The following is a 20,063-nucleotide window of genomic DNA, read 5'->3' on the forward strand; positions in this document are numbered from 1 at the left end:
AATACAAAAGGAGTAGCTAATATTCTCAAAACAATTGCTTATCAACATAATTGAGAAACACACTTTTTTAAACATTTATTTATACTTTTTTGCAATGTAAAGTCCCAACTATTTTTATCTCTGAAATACTGGTGGCTGTTAGATAAATATATTTCATTTTCTTTTTCTAATATGTAAAATGCTGATTTAAAAATATCTAAATAAAACAATAACAACTTGGTGAATTATATATATATATTTTCATTGCAGGAGTCTATAATCAATCTTGTTTTAACAAATACTTTTTTTTTTCAGAAAAGCAACCCATTTTCTAACCTTAACAACAAACTGAAGTACCTCATTAAAATACATATTATGAAAACAATCTTTTTCTTTCAATCAAAATTATTTTATTCAGGAATTATTCTCAGTTGGTACCTATCTTTCAAAATCTGTCATGAAAAATAGTAAAGCGTAACCTTTTTTTTTTTTAACAAATCAACAGAGATGTGAGGTTAAAAGTGTGTAACAAAAGAAAAAGATTAAGATGATGTAATTGTCAAAACTGTTTCGGCACTCTGATTTCTCCCAACCCATTCCTCATGCTTTGACCATAGTATTATAGAATTAATAAATACACAAGCAAGATCTGATGAGCTTGGTGATTTTAACAAAATGTATGTAAAACAATGTTAGCACAGAATAGTCTATAAACTTACCAGCTCCACAGATCCATAATGTTTTCTACTGAATTCCCCTCGCCGGCAACCTAAGTCTTCTGAGACGGAGCTGGAACAAAAATGCTTCATCAGTATTATGCATAGCTCTCTGGCCACAAATCTTCTGCAAAAATCTACCACCATTTGCAAAAAAGAACTCCTACTGAACAAGGTTTGAGCTCATCACTGCAGGGGAGCCTCCTTGCAACACACACAATCTCCAGCAGCCATTGCAGAGACTGGCTTTCATGTTAGCCTCAAAGAAAATAAAATGCTCAAGCCATCCCTGGAAGGGCAGACAATGAGGAAATTAAATATTTAGCCATTTGCGATCGATTGAGATTTCCAAGACAGCTACTGGTGGTTTATAATTGCATTTGAGAGCCTTCTGTTTTTAAGCAAAGGGAAGAGAAACCCTGCAGTAACCCTGATGCATGTCATGAAACAGCTGAAGCAAATCTGCAACCATTTTGTATGCTGCAATTAACTTCCATTCAGGAGAGTCTCTTCTAATTGTCTTAAATATTCAACAAATAGAGGAACATATTATTTTACTGCTAAACTTAAACTCAAAACAAAACACCTTCAGAAACTATTATAGATAGGCCTGTCTCTTTTAATTTAAGAGATCAGTGTCACAGCACAAAGGACTAGAACAGAAAATTTAGTATTCAATCTGGAGATCTATTAGGGAGAGTTTCTTGCACAGCAGAAATTCATATTTTACAAATAGAATAAAAACCTTAGCTCAGATATGACAAATAACATGCATTCCATTTAAGAATTTAAACAACAGGCAAAATGGTAAATATCTTTGTATCTGGACGCAAAAGGTATTTTTTTCTGTTTTTTATTTTATCTACAATCCCAATAACTCCCCAAGAAAAGAGCTGAAATATATTAACAGAAACCATGCAATTTTACTTTAAGGATTTTTCTATGAGTATAGAGTCACAAATTTAAATAATTATAATGAAATACAAAAATAAAATGTCACAACAATGGCATTTTAACACATAATCCAAAATATATAAAGAAAAGTGCATTTAATACCCTTTCATCCTTTCTTAAAGAGGAGGCTATGTGTTCTAAATTACTGCCCTTTTGCCATTTTCAGGAAGAAAGCGACTGGGATTTCCATCATACATTGAACTGGATCTCTTGGCCAGCACACTGCTTGATGGGCTCCAAGAAAGTCAGCGTGATAGAAATAAGATTAGAGAGTCTGATGGCATTCTGCTGCCACCATTTCACAGGGCTGGCTGAACTCATCTTGGATGAGAAATTTAACCTTTTCACTCCCTCAGTTCCTGTACTGCAGGTGGTAGGGGAGCTATCTGGTAGAGGTCACTCAAGCAATCTTCCTACTTCCAAAGACAACAAAAGAGATGAGGAAACCTTCCTCTGTCACCTGTCTCAGTCAATCTTGCCCAGTCTTTCCTGCTCTCCAGTACCTTTTCAGTCCCTTTGAATTCCATGGGAGTTTTTACTGCTCTTCACTTCTGAACCAGGCACTTTGGTTGCCCTGAATTTTACAACCACCCCTTCTGCTCTGCTCTTCTTTTATCTTTCAATGGAGATAGTCTTTTAAAATTTTCTCCTTATACCTTTCCTCTACTTCTTCACTAAGACTGAAGTAGAGTGCTTGGCATTGTAATGATATTTAATTCCTTTCTCGTACTATGGATCACATTTCTGCCTGTCTCCCTCAGAAGCTTTATTTTAGGAAAATGTGGTCTCTCTGGTAAGATGGTCCAGTGGAAAGGGCCCTGGTCTTGAGGTGAGAAGACTGCAGATTACCCTACTTTTTAGTCTCATTCTATTTCTTACTACCAGTATTTTATAAGATTTGAAGCTGAAAGGAGCTTAATGATTATAAAGTCAAACACCCTTATTTTATAAATGAAGAACCTGAGTTCCAGAAAGGTCAAGTGATTTGTTTGAAGTCAAACAGGTAATAGTACAGTTGCAGTTCTGAAACCAGGTTTTCCAATCCCAAATCCATTATATTATGTTGCATGCATGTCACTTAAGTTGTTTGAAACTCAGTTTCCTCATTTGCAAAATGAAAGGACTAGATTAAATCAATAGTCCATCCTAGGGAGCCATGGTTTCACATGAAGGGGACCACAGACTGGTGAGAAGATGAGTTGTCTCATACCTTCCTCATGGTAGCCAGTTATGGAGATTGTTTCCAATGCCTTATCTTTCATTTATTTATTTATTTGTTTATTTTTTTAAAGTTTTTGCAAGGCAATGGGGTTAAGTGGCTTGCCCAAGACCACACAGCTAGGTAATTATTAAGTGTCTGAGGCCAGATTTGAACTCAGGTACTCCTGACTCCTGGATCGGTGCTCTTGGATAGAGCCATCTAGCTGCTCCTCCAATGCCTTATCTTTTAACTCTACCCTCAATATACCCCTCCCTTCATTTTGTAAGCCCCCAACTTCTCCTCCTGGTCAACCTGTGTTAGTTCACCTTTCACATTATAACATATCTGCTACCCAGGCCACTCACAGTAGCAGATGACCACTGGGAAAATCACCCACATCCCATCCCATACCCTACCTATGTCATCATTGGTGAAACTCTGATGTTACTTTTGACTTTTCATTCTCTTACATATCCAACCAGTTGCCTAACCTTGTTATTTTTGCTTCCACAACATCTCTCTCTCTCTCTCTCTCTCTCTCTCTCTCTCTCTCTCTCTCTCTCTCTCTCTCTTCTGTCCTTTCTCTATTCACACATAACTCTAATTCTGCCTTTTATCACCTCTGGCCTGGACTACTGCAACAATTTCCTAATCTCCTCACTCTAATCCATCCTCCACTCAACTCCCAAGTGATTTTCCTAAGATGTAGATCTGATCATGTTACTCCCTTACTTAATATACTGCAATGACTCCCTATTGCCGTTGGGATCAGATATTATTTTATGTACATAAAAGGTTAGTCCAATGAGACATGTATATAATTCATAAATAAGGAAATATACATATATTGGAAGTGTGTCCAAACAATAATGGGGGTATGTAATCAAAAAATTTTAAAACCAATGATCTATCTGTTTTCTAAGATCTGTTCAGGCTCTAAATCATATGATCTTATTAACATGTGTGATAAAAAATACACTAAAGGAAAATTTTAGAGACTAGTCGGAATAAAAGAAAGTTTTTCTTTGCTTTTCTTGAGAGAATGGCAGACTCATGATCAAAGAGCTGCACCTTAAGGATAGTCAAGCAAGATTATATAGATCCTGATGCAGGCCCCCCCCCCCCGCCCCAGCACAACAAGCTTCTCCTTTAACCATTGGTTGGGTCTCTGGAATTACAATCTAATTTGAGGAAAATCTACCTCAGCAACAGGCACAGAGAAAAGAATTAAATGTTTTCATAATATTTTTCCCACCAGATGGTGAGGTAACTTGGGACCTTCATCACTATCTCAGTGAAGTAACGTCTATGGTTAGACTGTCCTCTCAGTTTGCAAAAATAGTCTTATCATAAAGCAAGTGGCTCATAAATTCTTTTTGGAATATAAGGTCTTTCTAGGAGTCCTCCTAGAAAAGACCTCCTACTGTCTACTAATCCTCCTACTGTCCTCCTGGTTAGTAAAAAATACCTTTATCAGAAGGCAGGTGTCTTGCTTGGAATGCAAGGTCCTTCTTCTAAGAATAGTCTAAGAATAATAGTTTGTTCTTGTCTTAATGTTTCTTAAACCGGAGAGGACTTCACTAAGAATATTAACCATAAGAAGGTTTTATTGGGAATCTTCCACTCATTAATTTGTCATAACTATCATTGTCAGAGCAGAAAATTACATTAGGATAAGGTAAGGGGGGGAAGAGTTTTAATATTAAAATATAATTAAATGCTAACTAAAATAGCTTTGAATGTACCAGGAAAAAACCAAAAAAATATATTTTTGAATCTTGAGGCAAAGAAGACTAGAAAAATAGAAAGGACTGGGTTAAGATCAAGGGAAGTTGGGCAGGAAGTATGACTTGGGCTTAGGACAAATGTGGAAGCTCTGAAAGGGTTTGCTAGTGAACCTAAGCTAGGAAAGGACAGGTCACAGTGGCCTCAGGCTTCTCTACTTTCAGCAACTTCAAAATAAGACCATGAACATCTTTGGCTGAAGTAGTCCCTTCTAACTTTTCCCACATGAACAAGACATTTATAGAGGAGAAAAAGACTCTATGGGAACTATAACAGATTTCTGGGTTCTGCTCTCTTTAACTATTCATTAAGCTTTGCATTTCCGAGGGAAGGAGAATGCTTTCCATAATTGTCTTAATTAAAATGTAAAGGCAGGTTAAAGTGAAATACAGAAATTAATTCACAGAAAGTATAATTACTGGACCAATCAAAAAATGTAGTTAGCTTGCATGGGGTTGTGTAAAACAGGAAAGGGAAAAAGAAATAGATGCTAGAGAAGAAAGCTGTATTCAAATTTGGAAGACTTGTGATCTCATCAGTATGAGTGTATGTATCTACTCCACTGGTACAGAGAGTGCCTCTTCCACAGTTCTGTACTCTCTAAGTCTCATTCTTGCCCTTCCATAAATTCTCCAAAGAAGAGGGGGAAAAGAAGAGAATTAGTATTTATTAAACATACACCATGTACCAGGTACTTTGCTAAATACTACAAATATCATCTCATTTGATCTTCACAACAATCCTGAAAGATAAATGCTGTTACTTATTTCTATTTTGCACTTAAAGAAATTGAAGCAAACAGAAGCTAAGTGACTTGCTTGAAGAATGACAGCTAATTAATGATTCAGGCAGGATTTGAACTCAGGCCTTCCTGACTCCAGGTCCAGTTTTCTAGCCACTTTGCTACCTAGCTGCCTTAGAAGGATCCACTAAAGAGTCCTTCCTTTAGTTCTTTTAATATCCCCAAAATGCCAGTTCAACTGTCTGTCCCTGTCTGTCTATCCCTGTCTGTCATCCTCCTGATACAGACAAGACTCTGAGCTCCAGAAGTCTATGTTAGTAAAGCCCTGGCAAGTTTTAAAGAGAAGGAAAGATTTCTAGTATTAGCTGGCAGGCAGACAGAATTGTGTCTCACCACTAGAACTGGCCACTAGATGATTTTTTTTGCCATCACAATGATTCAGTGCCAAAAGATACATAGCTCTACTTTGCCTGATTTAGGAAGCTTTTATTTGTAATAGACTTTGTTTTAAAGGAGCTTCCTTCCCAGATGATCTGTTAAAGTATCACTGTAACTTCTTTGGTCATGTGAACTGTCACTTCCTAATTTATTTGTGGAACTGTTTGTTTAGCACCTGATTTATCTCCTGAATTTGTTGACTCCATGACCTGCACTGTAAGTTGAGCTTGTTACATAAAAGGCTGTAGCTCAGCAGGCCCCGGGCCAGCTAGCCTCACAGGTGGAGAGGATCTCTTCCACCTGCTGGGACTGAAACCTGCTGCCACTAGGCCCCACCTGTCCTAAACCATAATCTCCATTGGCCCTTAAGAATGCTACCCTCCTTTAAGGATGGCCTCAATTTCCCTCCATTAGCATCACTTAGAGGAGATGATTAGGGAAAATCAAACTCTGGGATGCCTGAAGCTTTTCTTCTAGCTTTATTCCATTAAAACCTAAGCACAGATCAGTTTATCAGATTAGAGTGAGAAAGGCAGAGAAGGTCTGGCCCCAAAAGGATAAGATAGAGGGCTGTCTGGGGAGTCTCAAGGAACACAAGGCCATAAATTTCTTCAACAGCTGGTCCAGCGCCAGGCAGTTTTGGGCTGGTGGCTGACTGGACACTGTGATTCAGTGGGGTCCTACTTAAGGCCCTTCACAATCTGGCTGCAACCAACTTATTATTCCCCTGGGCACTTTCCATTCCAGTCCGACTGTCCTATTTGCTATTGCTGGTAGATGACAGTCTTCCTTCAGACTCTGTGACTTGATGCAGGGTCTCAGGGTGCCTGGAATACTTTCCCTCCTCACTATCATCTGGTGGCAGCTCAAGTGCTGCCTTTCCCAAGTGCTCTTTCCTGATTCTCCCCATGCCCATTCTTAGTGCTGTTTTACACTTGAAATTATATTGTACATATTTTATGTTTATTTATTTGTGTGACTTTTTTCTCCCTAGTAGAATGCAAGCTCTTTGAAGGCAGGGAATGTTTTCATTTTTGTCTTTGCATCCTAGGATCCTGGCACAATGCATACACTTAATAAATTTTTATTAAATTGAATTATTTTTTTAGATTTTTCAAGGCAATGGGGTTAAGTGGCTTGCCCAAGGCCACACGGCTAGGTAATTATTAAGTGTCTGAGGTTGGATTTGAACCCAGGTACTCCTGACTCCAAGGCCAGTACTCTGTCCACTGCACCACCTAGCTGCCCCTTAAATTGAATTTTGAAAAATGGTTACTCAAATGATTGGTTAATCAAATGGTTAATCAAAAAAACAAACTTCATCAACTATACAAATCTGACTTAAGTAGGCCATGCCTGTTTTTTCAGACAGTTTTGTAAATGGAATAAAAAGCTCTATTAGAATACAATATTCTTCAAGGCAGGGATGGCTTTTTGTTTGTTATCTTTGGATCTCTAGCCTGGTATGAGCCTTGCAAACAGTAGCTGCTTAATAAATGTTTGCTGTATTGAAGATAATAACTCATTTATCAGGGCAACAAATCACAAAGTGCCCTCCTCACCTAACCCAGCTGAACTGGAACCTCACCCTGTCCTCTGACTCCAAAACCAGAATTTTTTCCATATTTACTGTTTCATATAAGAGCATATCATTCTGACAATTAATATAATCTGCTGTCAAGTCTAATAAGAACAATTCTCCAATTATATTCAGTTAATATTTATTAATTGCCTATAATGTGCTGAACACTCTGCTAGGGACAAGAGATCTAAAGAGAAAGCTGAGGTAGTTGCTGCCTACCTTCAAGGTGGTGGTATAGAACATGTAAAAAGATTAGTAAATACAAAATATTTTAAAAGTCATTTCTAACCTTGTAAGAACCCTCACAATTAGATGAATCAGGATTTGCCTCTTGTATGGAGACAGCTCTTGAGCTGAATTTTGAAAGAAGTTGTATGTTTCAAGGGCAACTAGGTGGCACAGTGGATAGAGTGCCAGGAGTCTTCCTAAGACCTAAGTTCAAACCTGGCCTCAGACACTAACAAGCTGGGCAAGTCACTTAACACTATTTGCCTTAGTTTCCTTATTTGTAAAGTGGACTGGAGATAGAAATAGCAAATGACTCCAGTATCTTTGCAAGAAAACCTCAAATTTAGTCAAAAGGATGCTTCAAGAGGTGAAGGTGAGGAAGAGACTATTCCAGACATGGAAGGACAGGGAGGCAGGAGATGAATGTCTTGTATAGAGGAGGCAATTGGAGCTAGAAGATGGGTACTTGGGCAAAGATGGGGACTAGTTTACATAGATGTGGAAGTCATCAGTAGAGAACAGAATTGAACCCAATGAATTTAATGGAGTTATTAAGAAAGAAAGACTGTAGTGAGAGAAGAAGGCCCAAGATAGACTCCACATGTAGGAGTTGGGACATAAATGATGATTCAATAAAGGAAACTGAAAAAGTTAAGACAAACAGGTAGAATGAAAACCAAGTCCGAGCAAAGCAACAAAAACTTAGAAGCAAGTATCTAAAGGGAAGGAGTGGTCAATAGTGACAAACACAGCAAAAGTGACAAGAAAGTTGGGAAAAGGCCATTAGGTATAGCAATAAAGAGAAGACTGGTAATCTTGGAGTAAGTAGTTAAGATGAGTGGTGGCAAGGGAACCATATTTCAAGAAATTGAGAAAGTGTAGACATGTTGAACAAGCAACTTTTTCTAAGATTTTGACTATGAAAGGAAAAAGAAACATAGGGAGGCCATTTGAAGGGATATTAGGTCTAAGGGAAGGGCTTTTTTTAATTGAAGGAGATCTGGGTATATTTATAGGCAGCAGAGGAACCAACAGATAAGGAAAATTGAAAATTAAGGAGGAAAGGGGCATGATCCAAGTTCATGGTGGGCACAGGGGAAGATGAGATCAAGAGCTTTTGATGTTACCCAAAGGAAGAGTCACTTCTGAGCTACATCTTACCCTCAAACATAGGGCAAAGTAGGAAATAGTGATGATGGTCTTGAAAGAGTATGAAATATAGAAATGTAGCTCTGCTTTGTTTGGACTTCATTCCATGGAATAGCATATCCTTGCACTGGGTATTTGCTGATGATCCTCACCATCCCCCATTTTCTGCTTCTTTTTATGTTTTCCTCCATTAGATCATAAGCTCTTTGAGGTCAGGGACTCCCTTTAATTTTCTTGTCTCTGTCCCTAAAACTTACTACAGTGCCTGGCACAAAGCAGATGATTAATAAATAATAACTGAATTGAATTAAAATAGAAATGGGGAGAAGCTTATGATGAACAGACTCAATTTTATTAGTAAAGTATTAGAAAAATCTCAATATAGGCAGTTTGAGGAGTGAAGGTTTTGAACAAACTTTGTTCATATACAATAGACATTGTAGGTATCCTGAATCGAAGTCCCCAGTCTTTTTTTTTTAATACCGAACTGCCCTACAAAATGTTAATTCTTATTCATATGATACTTTAAGCCTTTATTCACAATAAACAATGAGATGGTTAGTGTAACTATTATTATGCCCACCTGAAAGATGAAAAAATTGATGCTCAAAAAAGCTGTGGCTTGCCAGGGTCATTCAACTAGTAATGTCTGAGTCAGCACTAGAATTCACTTCCATTCACTTGTGTTCTTTCCCTTATACCAAATTAAAATTTCTTGCCTTTTGGGATAGTCCCCAAAACTCTTTTTCAGAGCTTAATATGATACTTATAATGTATGACAATGAAGTCCTATGGGATTCATCAAAGTGAATACATTTTTTGAAAGAAATACCAAAGAATCAACATAAGTTGCCTATTCACTGCCAAGACACTTTTTTAAAACCTCTCTTGTTTAAGGATCTGTATTTGTCAATATTTCTTCAATATTAAAGGATTCATCAGTGAGGGTTACTCCTTCCACATCTTAATAGACAATTTCATTAATTGATGTGGCCCCCCAAAATTCATCACTTGTAGCCAACTCTTCTAGTGATGAAGTAATTTTTACTAAAGAGATAAAAACACATTTCTGAAATGAAGGAATTGTACTAATTGATACAACAATACTAAATAATTATCTATACCAAACAAGTATAAAATCCTGAGTCTGGATAGTTACCACTCCCCCCCCCCCAAGTAAGTGATTTAGAAATATTTTTATTTCTGTGAACTTACTCTAAATAATCTCTACCTTCAATATAGTGGTGTCCTTTAGAGAGATTTTGATTTGCTCACTGTCTCATGAGAGACCCCTGCCACTTGATCTTTTAATCACTGTAAATCTTAGCCATCACTACTTTCCATTTATCTGGCCAACCCGGTACCGAAAAAAAAGAATGTAAAAATTAAAGAGAGCCACAAAATCCCCAGCAGCAAAGCTGTTCTTTTATCTCATCAAGAGAATTCACAAAGAAAGAGGGACACATAGAAAGAAGAAATTTCCCACTTTGTAGAACTCACAGTGTGTATGATATTAGTTAATACTGCATTTGTTTAAAAGATCAGCACCATGGCTAGGGCTAACAAAAACTGACAGAACACTGGGGAAAAGCAGGTTTGCCCTGTACATTAAAGGAAGGTCTGTTACCAGTGCTGGTGGATTTACCCAAGCTTGTCCAATTTGAAACTTATAAATGATTTGGTGTAAGCAAGAATAAGATCCAGATGAATATATAAGTGAATGGGCAGAGTATCACTGCATTGTCTGATTTTTTTAGAGGAAAAATTTTTTTTACAATGGGTTTCTACCAGATATGTTGACTAGTAAGTGCAGATTTAGCTGTGTCCTTGGCAACATCCCAAAAATGGCAAAAAGGTCAGTGTTCCAGTAAGAAGTGCGTGTGATGAGAAGGTCTTTCAGAGACAACTCTGGCTATATATTTAAAAATGCATTTGTTCTAAGATTGCCCTCTGCTTCATCATCTTAAGCACATGTTTAAAAGTACAAGAGTAATAAGGGAAAACTGATCTGGATTTGTAATATATTTAACTTTTTTTTAAAAAAGAAAATGTTAAAAGAATGAAATACCTTCCATCTTTAGTTAATTACGAATCCAGGCTACTTTTAAAAATGATGTCTATAATTTAAGAACCTACTCCATCCCTTCATACTATTTCCCACAACCATTCTGAAATAACAACAAGCATGTAGAATCCAATTTTCCCAAGATGACAGAGGGGGTAAAATGAGGAGCCAGGATAATAACCTAGATCTCCTGACCTCAAGTATAAAACTCTTTCCATTTCTCCATGATGCATTAGCATCTAGTCCATTTCTAACAACCCTCCACAGGATGAATATAAATTATGTTTATCCTATAAAAATAATTAATTTTCTACTAAAACACCTTTTGTCATAGAGCATAAAGTTAGGTATGATCTACAATGCTGGAAAACCTTAAGTAAGAGCCCAAAGACAGATACTGCTATCTGAAAATCAACCTAACTCCATTTGGAGAGCTCAACAACATCAAATAATCAGTTGTTTGGCAATAGCTCCTTAAGACTGTCTGCTCAGCTGAGATCTGCCTCAGTGAAGGAAGGACCCAGACTAATTAAGTGAAAAATTCTTCAAAATATCAAATTCAAACATTAATTGTTGGAAGATCTACTGCCATGATAAAATGTCTCGAAACAGTTGCACTTCTGGGGCAATATGAACAAGGTATGACTTTCGAAACCTTTCAGAATGAAAGTAAGGGATTGGGATGGCTAGGTGGTGCAGTGGATAGAGCGCTGGCCCTGGAGTCAGGAGTGCCTGAGTTCAAATCCGGCCTAAGACATTTAATAATTACCTAGCTGTGTGGCCTTGGGCAAGCCACTTAACCCCATTGCCTTGCAAAAAAAGAAATCCTAAAAAAAAAAAGCAAAGGATTACATGACAAATGAACTTCACAGATAAAGATGCCAGAAAGGTTACATAACAAGAATTACGGATATCATGTGGATAGTTTAACTAATAATCAATCTTATAGCCCATAAATAACTAAAAAACCAAAGCAGATGTAACAGTGATCTGACTATTTAGCAAAAGTGAAAAAAAGACTCAATGATTCTAAAATTTTGTGAATTTCAACACAGAACCTAAGGAATGATGGCAGATTCAAACACTGGTATATACCAGATGCTATTAAGATCACACTATGTTCTTTATCACAGCATTTCTCTAATCTAAAATATAGCCTTCTAAGAAAATGAGCCCAGGAAAATAAGAGACGGAAAAATTTCTCAACTTGAAGTAAGTATTAACTTTAGGGGAAATTGACAAAAAATCTACCATGCCAACTTTCTTTTCTTTTTTTTTTCTTGCAAGACAATGGGGTTAAGTGACTTGCCTAAGGTCATACAGGTAAATTATCAATTGTCTGAAGTCACATTTGAATTCAGGTCTTTCTGACTCCAGGGCCAATACTCTATCTACTGTACTATTTAGTTGCATCGCCCCAATACCAACTTTCAATGCCTAAAAAGGATTTATAAAAACAAATTAACTAAAAAATAAACTAAAAAATATTCAAATTATTTTAAGTTACAATTTAAAGGTTGAAATTTCATCAACAATTATTTCTAAAATGTTCATAGAATCACATAATGTTGATATAAGAGGAGGGATTTTAGAGATTATCTAATCCTATCTACTCATTTTATAAAAGGCAAGACTAAGACCTAGAGAGGAAAAATGACTTGAATAAGATACACAGTTTTTAAGAGGCAAAACTGGGAATTTAAGTGGGACTCCTCTTCTATGCTGCCTCTGCTACTGGTTAAAGTACCAAAGATGGCCTTGGTAATTACCTGCAATGAAAAATTATTAGATTACTGAATAAAGTCATATTTCTTAAACTGGGAATTCTCTCAAGGGTATATTCAAAATGATTTTTCTGGACACTGCCTGCCTTATAAGCTAGCAATTCCTATTCAAAAGTGAATTAGTCGGGGTGGCTAGGTGGCGTAATGGATAAAAGCACCAGCCTTGGAGTCAGGAGTACCTGGGTTCAAATCTGGTCTCAGACACTTAATAATTACCTAGCTGTGTAGCTTTGGGCAAGCCACTTAACCCCATCTGCCTTGCAAAAAAACCTAAAAAAAGAAAAAAAAAGTGAATTAGTCATATAATACATTTGTTCCTAGGAAGAGTTGGGAACCAGAGTAGTCCACCCATCTTCCCTTCCTGAGCCTGAATGGAGTAGGTAGATCAACAATTGCTTTTAATGAACTGTTAAAATTACAAGGCAATCATTAGTGGGTTGTCTTCTGCCCTGTCTCAGGCACATCTATCTCCAAAATTAAAGATCAGGACTAGTAAAGAACTCATATTTCTATATTTAATATTTGCAAAGTACTTCCCTCCCAGAAACCCTGTAAGAGATTCAGTGCATTTGGGGCAGCTAGGTAATGTATTAGATAGAGCACTGGCCTTGGAGTCAGGAGGACAAGAGTTCAAATCCAGTCTTAGACACATGACATTTACTATCTGTGTGATGCTGGGCAAGTCACTTAACTCTTATTTCCTCACACCCAGGGTCATCTCCAATCATCCTGATTCATATCATTAGAACCAGAGGACTCTGGAGGAGAAAGTGAGGCTGGTGAATTAGTATGGCAACCTCATGTGCTTGTCATGACATTACCTCCCTTGATGTCATGCTCTTCTTTGAGAATGAAGGACGAACATTATCACTACCACCATTTACAAATGGGGATATTAAGGTGCCGAGATTTAAGTAACTGTTCATCATACACAACCATTCAAACCCAGGTCTCCTGACTCTAAGTCCTATTCTCTATAATTTTATGCTGCTCCTCCAAAAAAATGTTTTCCTGCACAAGAAGATTTTTGAGCTTCCAGACTGATTAAATATTGCCAATTCTTAATTGAGAAAGGGAGATGAAATCTGAAAGGATAAACTAAAAAATTCACTTAACCTTCAATTTTAGCACAACAAATCTCTGACAACAAACTATAAAATCAAAATTCTTGTTTTGGGACATTGATAGGAAACATCTTCAGCAAAGAGACAATTTTAACAGTTCATACCAACAATATTTCCAAGATGGGATAGATACATCATAGAAATTCCCAAGTCCTATCAACCCCACTATCCAGGGAATTATAGAATTGTTTGAACTAATTTAAATTTGAGTAATTAAAATTTTGCTTTTGTTATCTTGTTTCACAAATGTTGCTCTTTCTTAAGAAGTAAAATGATTCAATTCCCATTCCATTGTTTTCCCTTGTTTTCCAGAATGTCCAAAATTGGAAACAAGGGAATTTACAATTCCTTGATTTTCATTTTACTTTAGGGCAGCAAGATGGCATAATGGAGAACATGCTGGGCCTGGAGTCAGGAAGACCTGAGGTTCAAATTTGGCCTCAGACACTAGCTATGTGATCTTGGGCAAGTCACTTAACTTTATTTGCCTCAATTTTCTCATCTGTAAAATGAGCTAGAGAGGAAATGGCAAACCACTTCATCATCTTTGCCAAGAAAACCCCAAACTCACAGAGTCAGACAAAATTAACATGACTGAACAACAAAATTTCACTTTATTTTGCAATTCAGCAGTTCCCTTACTTTCCAATGAGTATTTTAAGGCTGACTCACCCTCAGTAAAACTATCACCCAATGAAACTGTGAAACTATTACAGGGAACCAAGATAGTAAAGCTAGCTTCAGAATCAAATGAGATCATATATGTAAAGCACTTTAGAAGCTATGAAACAATCTTGTCATCTATTATTATTTGTATTTTTTTAACTAAAACTTTTTATTGATCACTCATTAATTAGTGTGAACAGCCAGGGTGTGCCAAATCCTACCTAAAGAAAGTCTTCAAATATGACAGACTAAATGCCCTGTCAAGTAAAGACTAATAGGCTTAGGTCAGATGGCCAACATCAAATGGCAATTTTGGTCATAGCAAAACTCAAGCCACACAGGCGTTATGATCTCTCCCTGAAGCACAGATGTAGAATCATTATGGGTTTGAAAGGTCTAGCCCTTTGTTGTCCTTAGTGCTTGTTTTCAGCATCCCCAGAGCTCAGTGCACTGACTAGCACACAGTAAGTGTTCAATAAATGTTTGTTGACTGATTGTCCTACAGCAATTATATATCAGAGGCAGGATTTGAACTCAAGTCTTTTTGACTTCAAGGCAGAACTTTTATCCTCTATATCAGGATTGGGGAACATTTTTTTTTCCTGCCAAGGACTATTTGGATATTTATGATGTCATTCAAGGGCTATATTTGGTAAAACATTTAAATAATTCAACCTTTAAAAGCTACTAGATTTATTGAATTTCAATTCCCCTCTGCAGTTGCCTTGGTAATGCCACGCCAATACAGTCTGCAGTTTAGAGGTTCCCTGCCAATACAGTCTGCAGTTTAGAGGTTCCCTGTCCCTGCTCTATGCCATAATATCTCTCTATTTAATCAGTATTATCATTATCAAGGGTAGATTGGAATTCAGTCAAATCCAGTGTGTTTGGGATTGTTGGGATGGACCTTTTGTTTCTATTCAAGAGGCAGATTAGATAGCATGATACTAAAATTTAAAGATCTGAAAGAAGCCACATTACTTTTAGTTCCTCACCTACCCCAGGAGAAGTCAAAGTGTTCTAGCAACAGTCCCTAAAGGAAACTAAATGTCTTGTTTTCCCAGTTCACAATATTCATTCAGTGTTGAATTAGTGAGTTGAATTGAATTGAAAAATTCTTTAGTGTAAGGATAAAAGGAAGAAAATATCCTCTCTCCTTTGGTAATCAAAGATGAGTTCTCACCCTTAGGATATACTAGCTGACTCCAAGCCGACAGACAATGTGAGGTAGTGAATACATCACTATTATAGATCTGGAGTCAGAAAAGATCTCAGAGATTTTTAGTCCAACACTCATTGAAGGATGAGGGGACTAAGTCCCATAAAACTTAAGTGGCTTGCTCAAGGTCACATACACAGAAAGGGGCATAACGAAGGTATGAATTGAGGATTCATGGCTTTTATTTCACCAACTTTCTATGACAATCAGCAATCTCTTGGTTCTACCCCAGAGCTCTAGTGTCAATTAGCTTTGTGATTCTGGACACAATCATTTAGCTTTTCTCTGTCTTGGTTTCATCACCTATAAAAATAAGCATAAGTATGCTGCTGAGTGGATCTGAAGTTGGGGGATCTGTGTTGAAATCCTGACTCTGATACTGGCTGTGTGAGTATAAAAGCATTAGTTGGCCTCTCAGAGCATCGATTTCCTCACTTGTAAAATAAGAAAAATAGTATTTATTTAACTATTGAGATCGGAAGGGTCATTGTTAGGAAAGCACTTAAGCACCTTAAAAGTTTCTAGAAATGTGAATAGCTATTTATTGTTTGCTTTAGTCCTGATTTTGTCTGCTAGCCACCTGTTATAGACTCAAAGTAAGCTCCTTTAGGATTTGGAGACTCTATTTAGTAAGTACTACTTTGACAAGATTTTGGGAGGGTGGGGATTTGGACCACACTTTTTCTTTCCCCTTTCACTGGTCTAGGGACACTTGAGGAGGAAATTTATAGTCATATTCTTATTGTACTTTAAGGTTTGCAAAGCACTTTCGAAAAATGACCTTATTTGATTCTCATAACAACCCTGGGGTGTAAGGGCTATTAAGATCACTAGCTTACAAACAGGGGGATTGAAGGTGACAAAGAGTAGGTGCCTGGCCTAGGGGCCACACAGTTTATAAGTTTCTGAGGCTGGATTCAGACCCAGGGCCCACTGCTCTTTCTACTCTACTCCTTAGCTGGTCCTTCATCAGCACATCCTCTGAACCATAAAGTCTAAGAGAGCAGCACTGGTATTGTGGATGGAGAAGTTGCTCTTGTTTCTTGCTTAGGAAGAGCTAAACTCAGTTATTACTATCTCTGGTACATACTGGCTCTGTGACACTGGGTGAATCTAAAACTCTCAGTGCCCCCAAGGCAACTCTGCTAATATGATATAACTACATAAAAACTACCACTTTAGCTAAATAGCATCTTTCCTCAAAAGAGTTCAAAATTTTCACATAAAGTATAAAACATCTCTAATTTAGATTAATGAAAAGGTAGAAAGAAATATCTGAATTATAGAATGTTTAAAGAAACAAAATTTAATTATAAATACCACAAATACCACTATAATGTGACTGTGGGTTCCCAAATTGCCTTGTAGGCATCTGATATGAACTAGTAAGGCTTTGGGTAGAGGCTAACAATGGGCTGTTATCTTCAGACCCACCTTGCTTTCTAGTTGTCTAGAAAGGGAATATGGGTCCATGGAGAAGTTGACCAACTGGTGAATTTTTCAGTCTAAGAAGATTTTAAAGGTTTATAATCTGCATTAGAAAGTCTCTGATTTTTCAAAGTGCTAATGTAAAGAACACATTTTTAACTTGAACTAGATTAATGAAAAACGTTTAGTGCCATGGCAATCCTTAAGACCAACTGAATTGCAATCTGCACACTATCTGCTTCTATATAAATGGGGCACTTGAAGGTGCTTTTAAATGTATTCCTTTAAGGATTTTGGATCATTCTCCTATAATCATTACTTATTTATATCAAATTCTACTGTAATTACCATCAATGTGCACTATTAATGAAGAGTTTACTATAAAAACTCTATTACTACCAATCTCTGTCAATTTTTAATTAGGGGAACTTCAATTAGAAATGTTGCTATATTATCTTATCCAACTTCACAGGATCATGGCAAACTTATTCTGCGCATTGTATTAAATACCCTGCAAATTTTTTTCTTTAATAAATCCTATCTAGCTATGTTTTATATTTGCTACCTCCATTTTGCAGAGGCACAAAATGTAAAAGTGATTTCCTGGAAGTAGCCCAGCTTGGAATAGACTTACCAAGGGCTCTAGGTTTCTTAAGTCTTCCTCACCACCACTCCTCTTAGCCTCCCTCCAACCTAGGCAGCTGAAAATCACTAACAGGACAGTTTACCACATTGATACTGTCTAACAAAATAAATGGTAAGGAAATTCAACAAATAATTATTAAGCACTGTCTGGATATAAAGCAGTGACTAGGCATTAAGGAAAGATAAAAAACATATAAGGAAGAGTTCTTGCCTTCATGTACCTCACAGTCTAGCAGGGGTTACATTGACAGGGGGACTCCCTCTACCAAAGCAGTTTGGCACTTTATAGTCTTAGAAAGTTGCCTAAAACACTGGGAAGCTTGGTTGGGATCACACAGTAATAGCAGTGGTCCTAGGACCCAGGTCTTCCTAATTGAAAGGCCAGGTCTCTAATCTCTGCCCCACTGCTTCTGTAAGGGAAGATGACACAAATATAACTCACAAGCATTGCATTACATGGTAAGTGCCTTTATAGAAGCACAAAACAAAGGGCCATGTGAGGTTGGAAGGGGAAGGTCAATCATTACCTATTAAGGGAAGATTTCTAGGAGCAGGTAGCATTTGGGTTAGAGTATAAAGGATTTAGAGGGACATAGGATAAACTCCAGGCAGAGGGTGCAGCATAAACAAAAGACAGCAGCAGGAAAACCCGGTTGTGTCCAGGAGGCAGTGAGTGCATCATAGTGGAAAGGATGCTAGTTTTGGAGGCAGAGGAATGGAATTCAACTTCCAGCTCAGTCATTTACTGTTTGTATGACCTTGGGCAATTTGTTTCATCTTTGCGGGCCTCAGAAGGGCCAGAGATTGTCTAGCCCACCTCTCCCCACCGCCTAATCTTTATTGTCCCTTCTAATTTTAATCTTAAATATTTATATAGGGCAGCTAGGTGGCGCAGTGGAGAAAAGCACCGGCCGTGGAATCAGGAGGCCCTGAGTTCAAATCCAGCCTCAGACACTTAATAATTTCCTAGCTGTATGGCCTTGGGCAAGCCACTTAACCCCACTGCCTTGCAAAAAAAAATATTTATATAAAGATTTTACAGTTGCAAAAGATCTCAGAGATCCTTTAGAGGAGGATGTCATGGACCCCTCTGTGTGTCTGGTGAAGACTATGGACTTCTTAGAGTTATGTTAAATGACGAAATACAGGATTACAAAGGAAACCAATTACAATGAGACACAGTTATCTAAATACTTTTTAGTATATGTGCTGCCGAAGTGAGCACCATCTAAATATTTTCTAAAAAATTAATTTCATCAGATTGTTGAGGGCTTTGCATGTCGGGCAAAGAAGTCTGAACTTTATTTTGAAGGCTATAAAGCAAGAACTCTTAACTTTTTGTGTCCTGGATGAACTCCTTTAAATCCATTTTTAAAAAGTATGATTACAAAGGACACGAAGCACACTGAAATGCTTGTATAGAGAAGCACACCCACCGGTCCCAGTCCCAGGGTAAGGCGCCCCCAGGCTGCAGAGAAGCGTGGGAAGGGGGGCAGGCTGGCAAGCCCCGAAGGCCAGAATGAAAGAGGGGCGCTGGAGGAAGCCCCGCCCCCTCCGGCCCCGCCCCTCCCTCAGGCCCCGCCCACGGCCCCGCCCCGCCCCGCCCCCGGCTCGCGTTACCGCTGGGTGAGGTTCAGCAGGCGGGTGGAAGTCAGGTAGAGGCCGCTCGGTTCCTCCATGAGGGCGGCCTGGGCGGGCAGAGGCGCTTAAACTCCCCGCTCCGGCGGGGTCGCCGCCATCGGGCGCCGGGGTAGGGCCTGCAGTGGCGGCGCAGTGCCTCCACTCGCTGGGTCCGCTGCCTCAGCCCGGGCCCGCCGCCAGCCGCGGCGCTCTGGCCCCGCCCCGCGTCCCCGCCAGCCACTCGGAGCCTGCGGTAGCCGCCTTTCATCCCTCACTTGATGAGTGATTGGTTCCCCGTCGACATGGTCCGGCCCCCTCCTCCACCCGGTTTCTCCGCACAATGCACGCTGGGACTTGTAGTCCGCTGAAGAAGAAGGGGCGTTGGTCTAGCCATTGCAGAATCCCGCACTGTGGAAAGGACCGGGGAATATAGAATTTTAAAGCTGGTTCGGAGGTGGAATGTGAGAGCTAGAAGGGACTTTAGAACACAGTATGATTATCCTGAAAGGAGCCTTAGAACACAGAATGTTAGAGCTGGAAGGGACTTTGGAACCCAGGCAGTCACAGAATTTCAGAGCTGGAAGAGAACTTAGAGCATTCATAGAATAATGGAACAATGCGTGTTAGAGTAGAAGCAGACGTAGAAAACACAATATCACGGCTAGAATTGGAGTGAATGAATAGGTGGTTCCAAAGGAAAGCAACCTAGGCTCTCCAAAACTATATGAAAAAATGTTC

General features: G+C 38.4%; 1 protein-coding gene across 3 annotated transcripts in view; it reads right to left on the reverse strand.

The window, feature by feature from the left end:
- The window catches only part of GARNL3 (GTPase activating Rap/RanGAP domain like 3), a 207,990-nt gene extending 188,498 nt beyond the window's left edge, over nt 1-19,492 (reverse strand). Inside the window, exons 1-2 of one of the 3 annotated variants that reach the window (XM_074211536.1) lie at nt 19,326-19,492; nt 699-768 (exon numbers count right to left, since the gene is read on the reverse strand). In XM_074211536.1, coding sequence (XP_074067637.1) covers nt 699-768; nt 19,326-19,384 — 129 coding nt within the window. In that variant the 5' untranslated portion in view covers nt 19,385-19,492. Of the gene's footprint in view, nt 1-698; nt 1,562-19,325 lie in introns of those variants that run through there. The other 2 variants (XM_074211535.1, XM_074211537.1) reach the window with 2 other exon arrangements.
- Nucleotides 19,493-20,063: the final 571 nt, after the last annotated feature.

This window comes from Macrotis lagotis, chromosome 1, assembly GCF_037893015.1.
Source record: "Macrotis lagotis isolate mMagLag1 chromosome 1, bilby.v1.9.chrom.fasta, whole genome shotgun sequence".
NCBI lineage: Eukaryota > Metazoa > Chordata > Mammalia > Peramelemorphia > Peramelidae > Macrotis > Macrotis lagotis.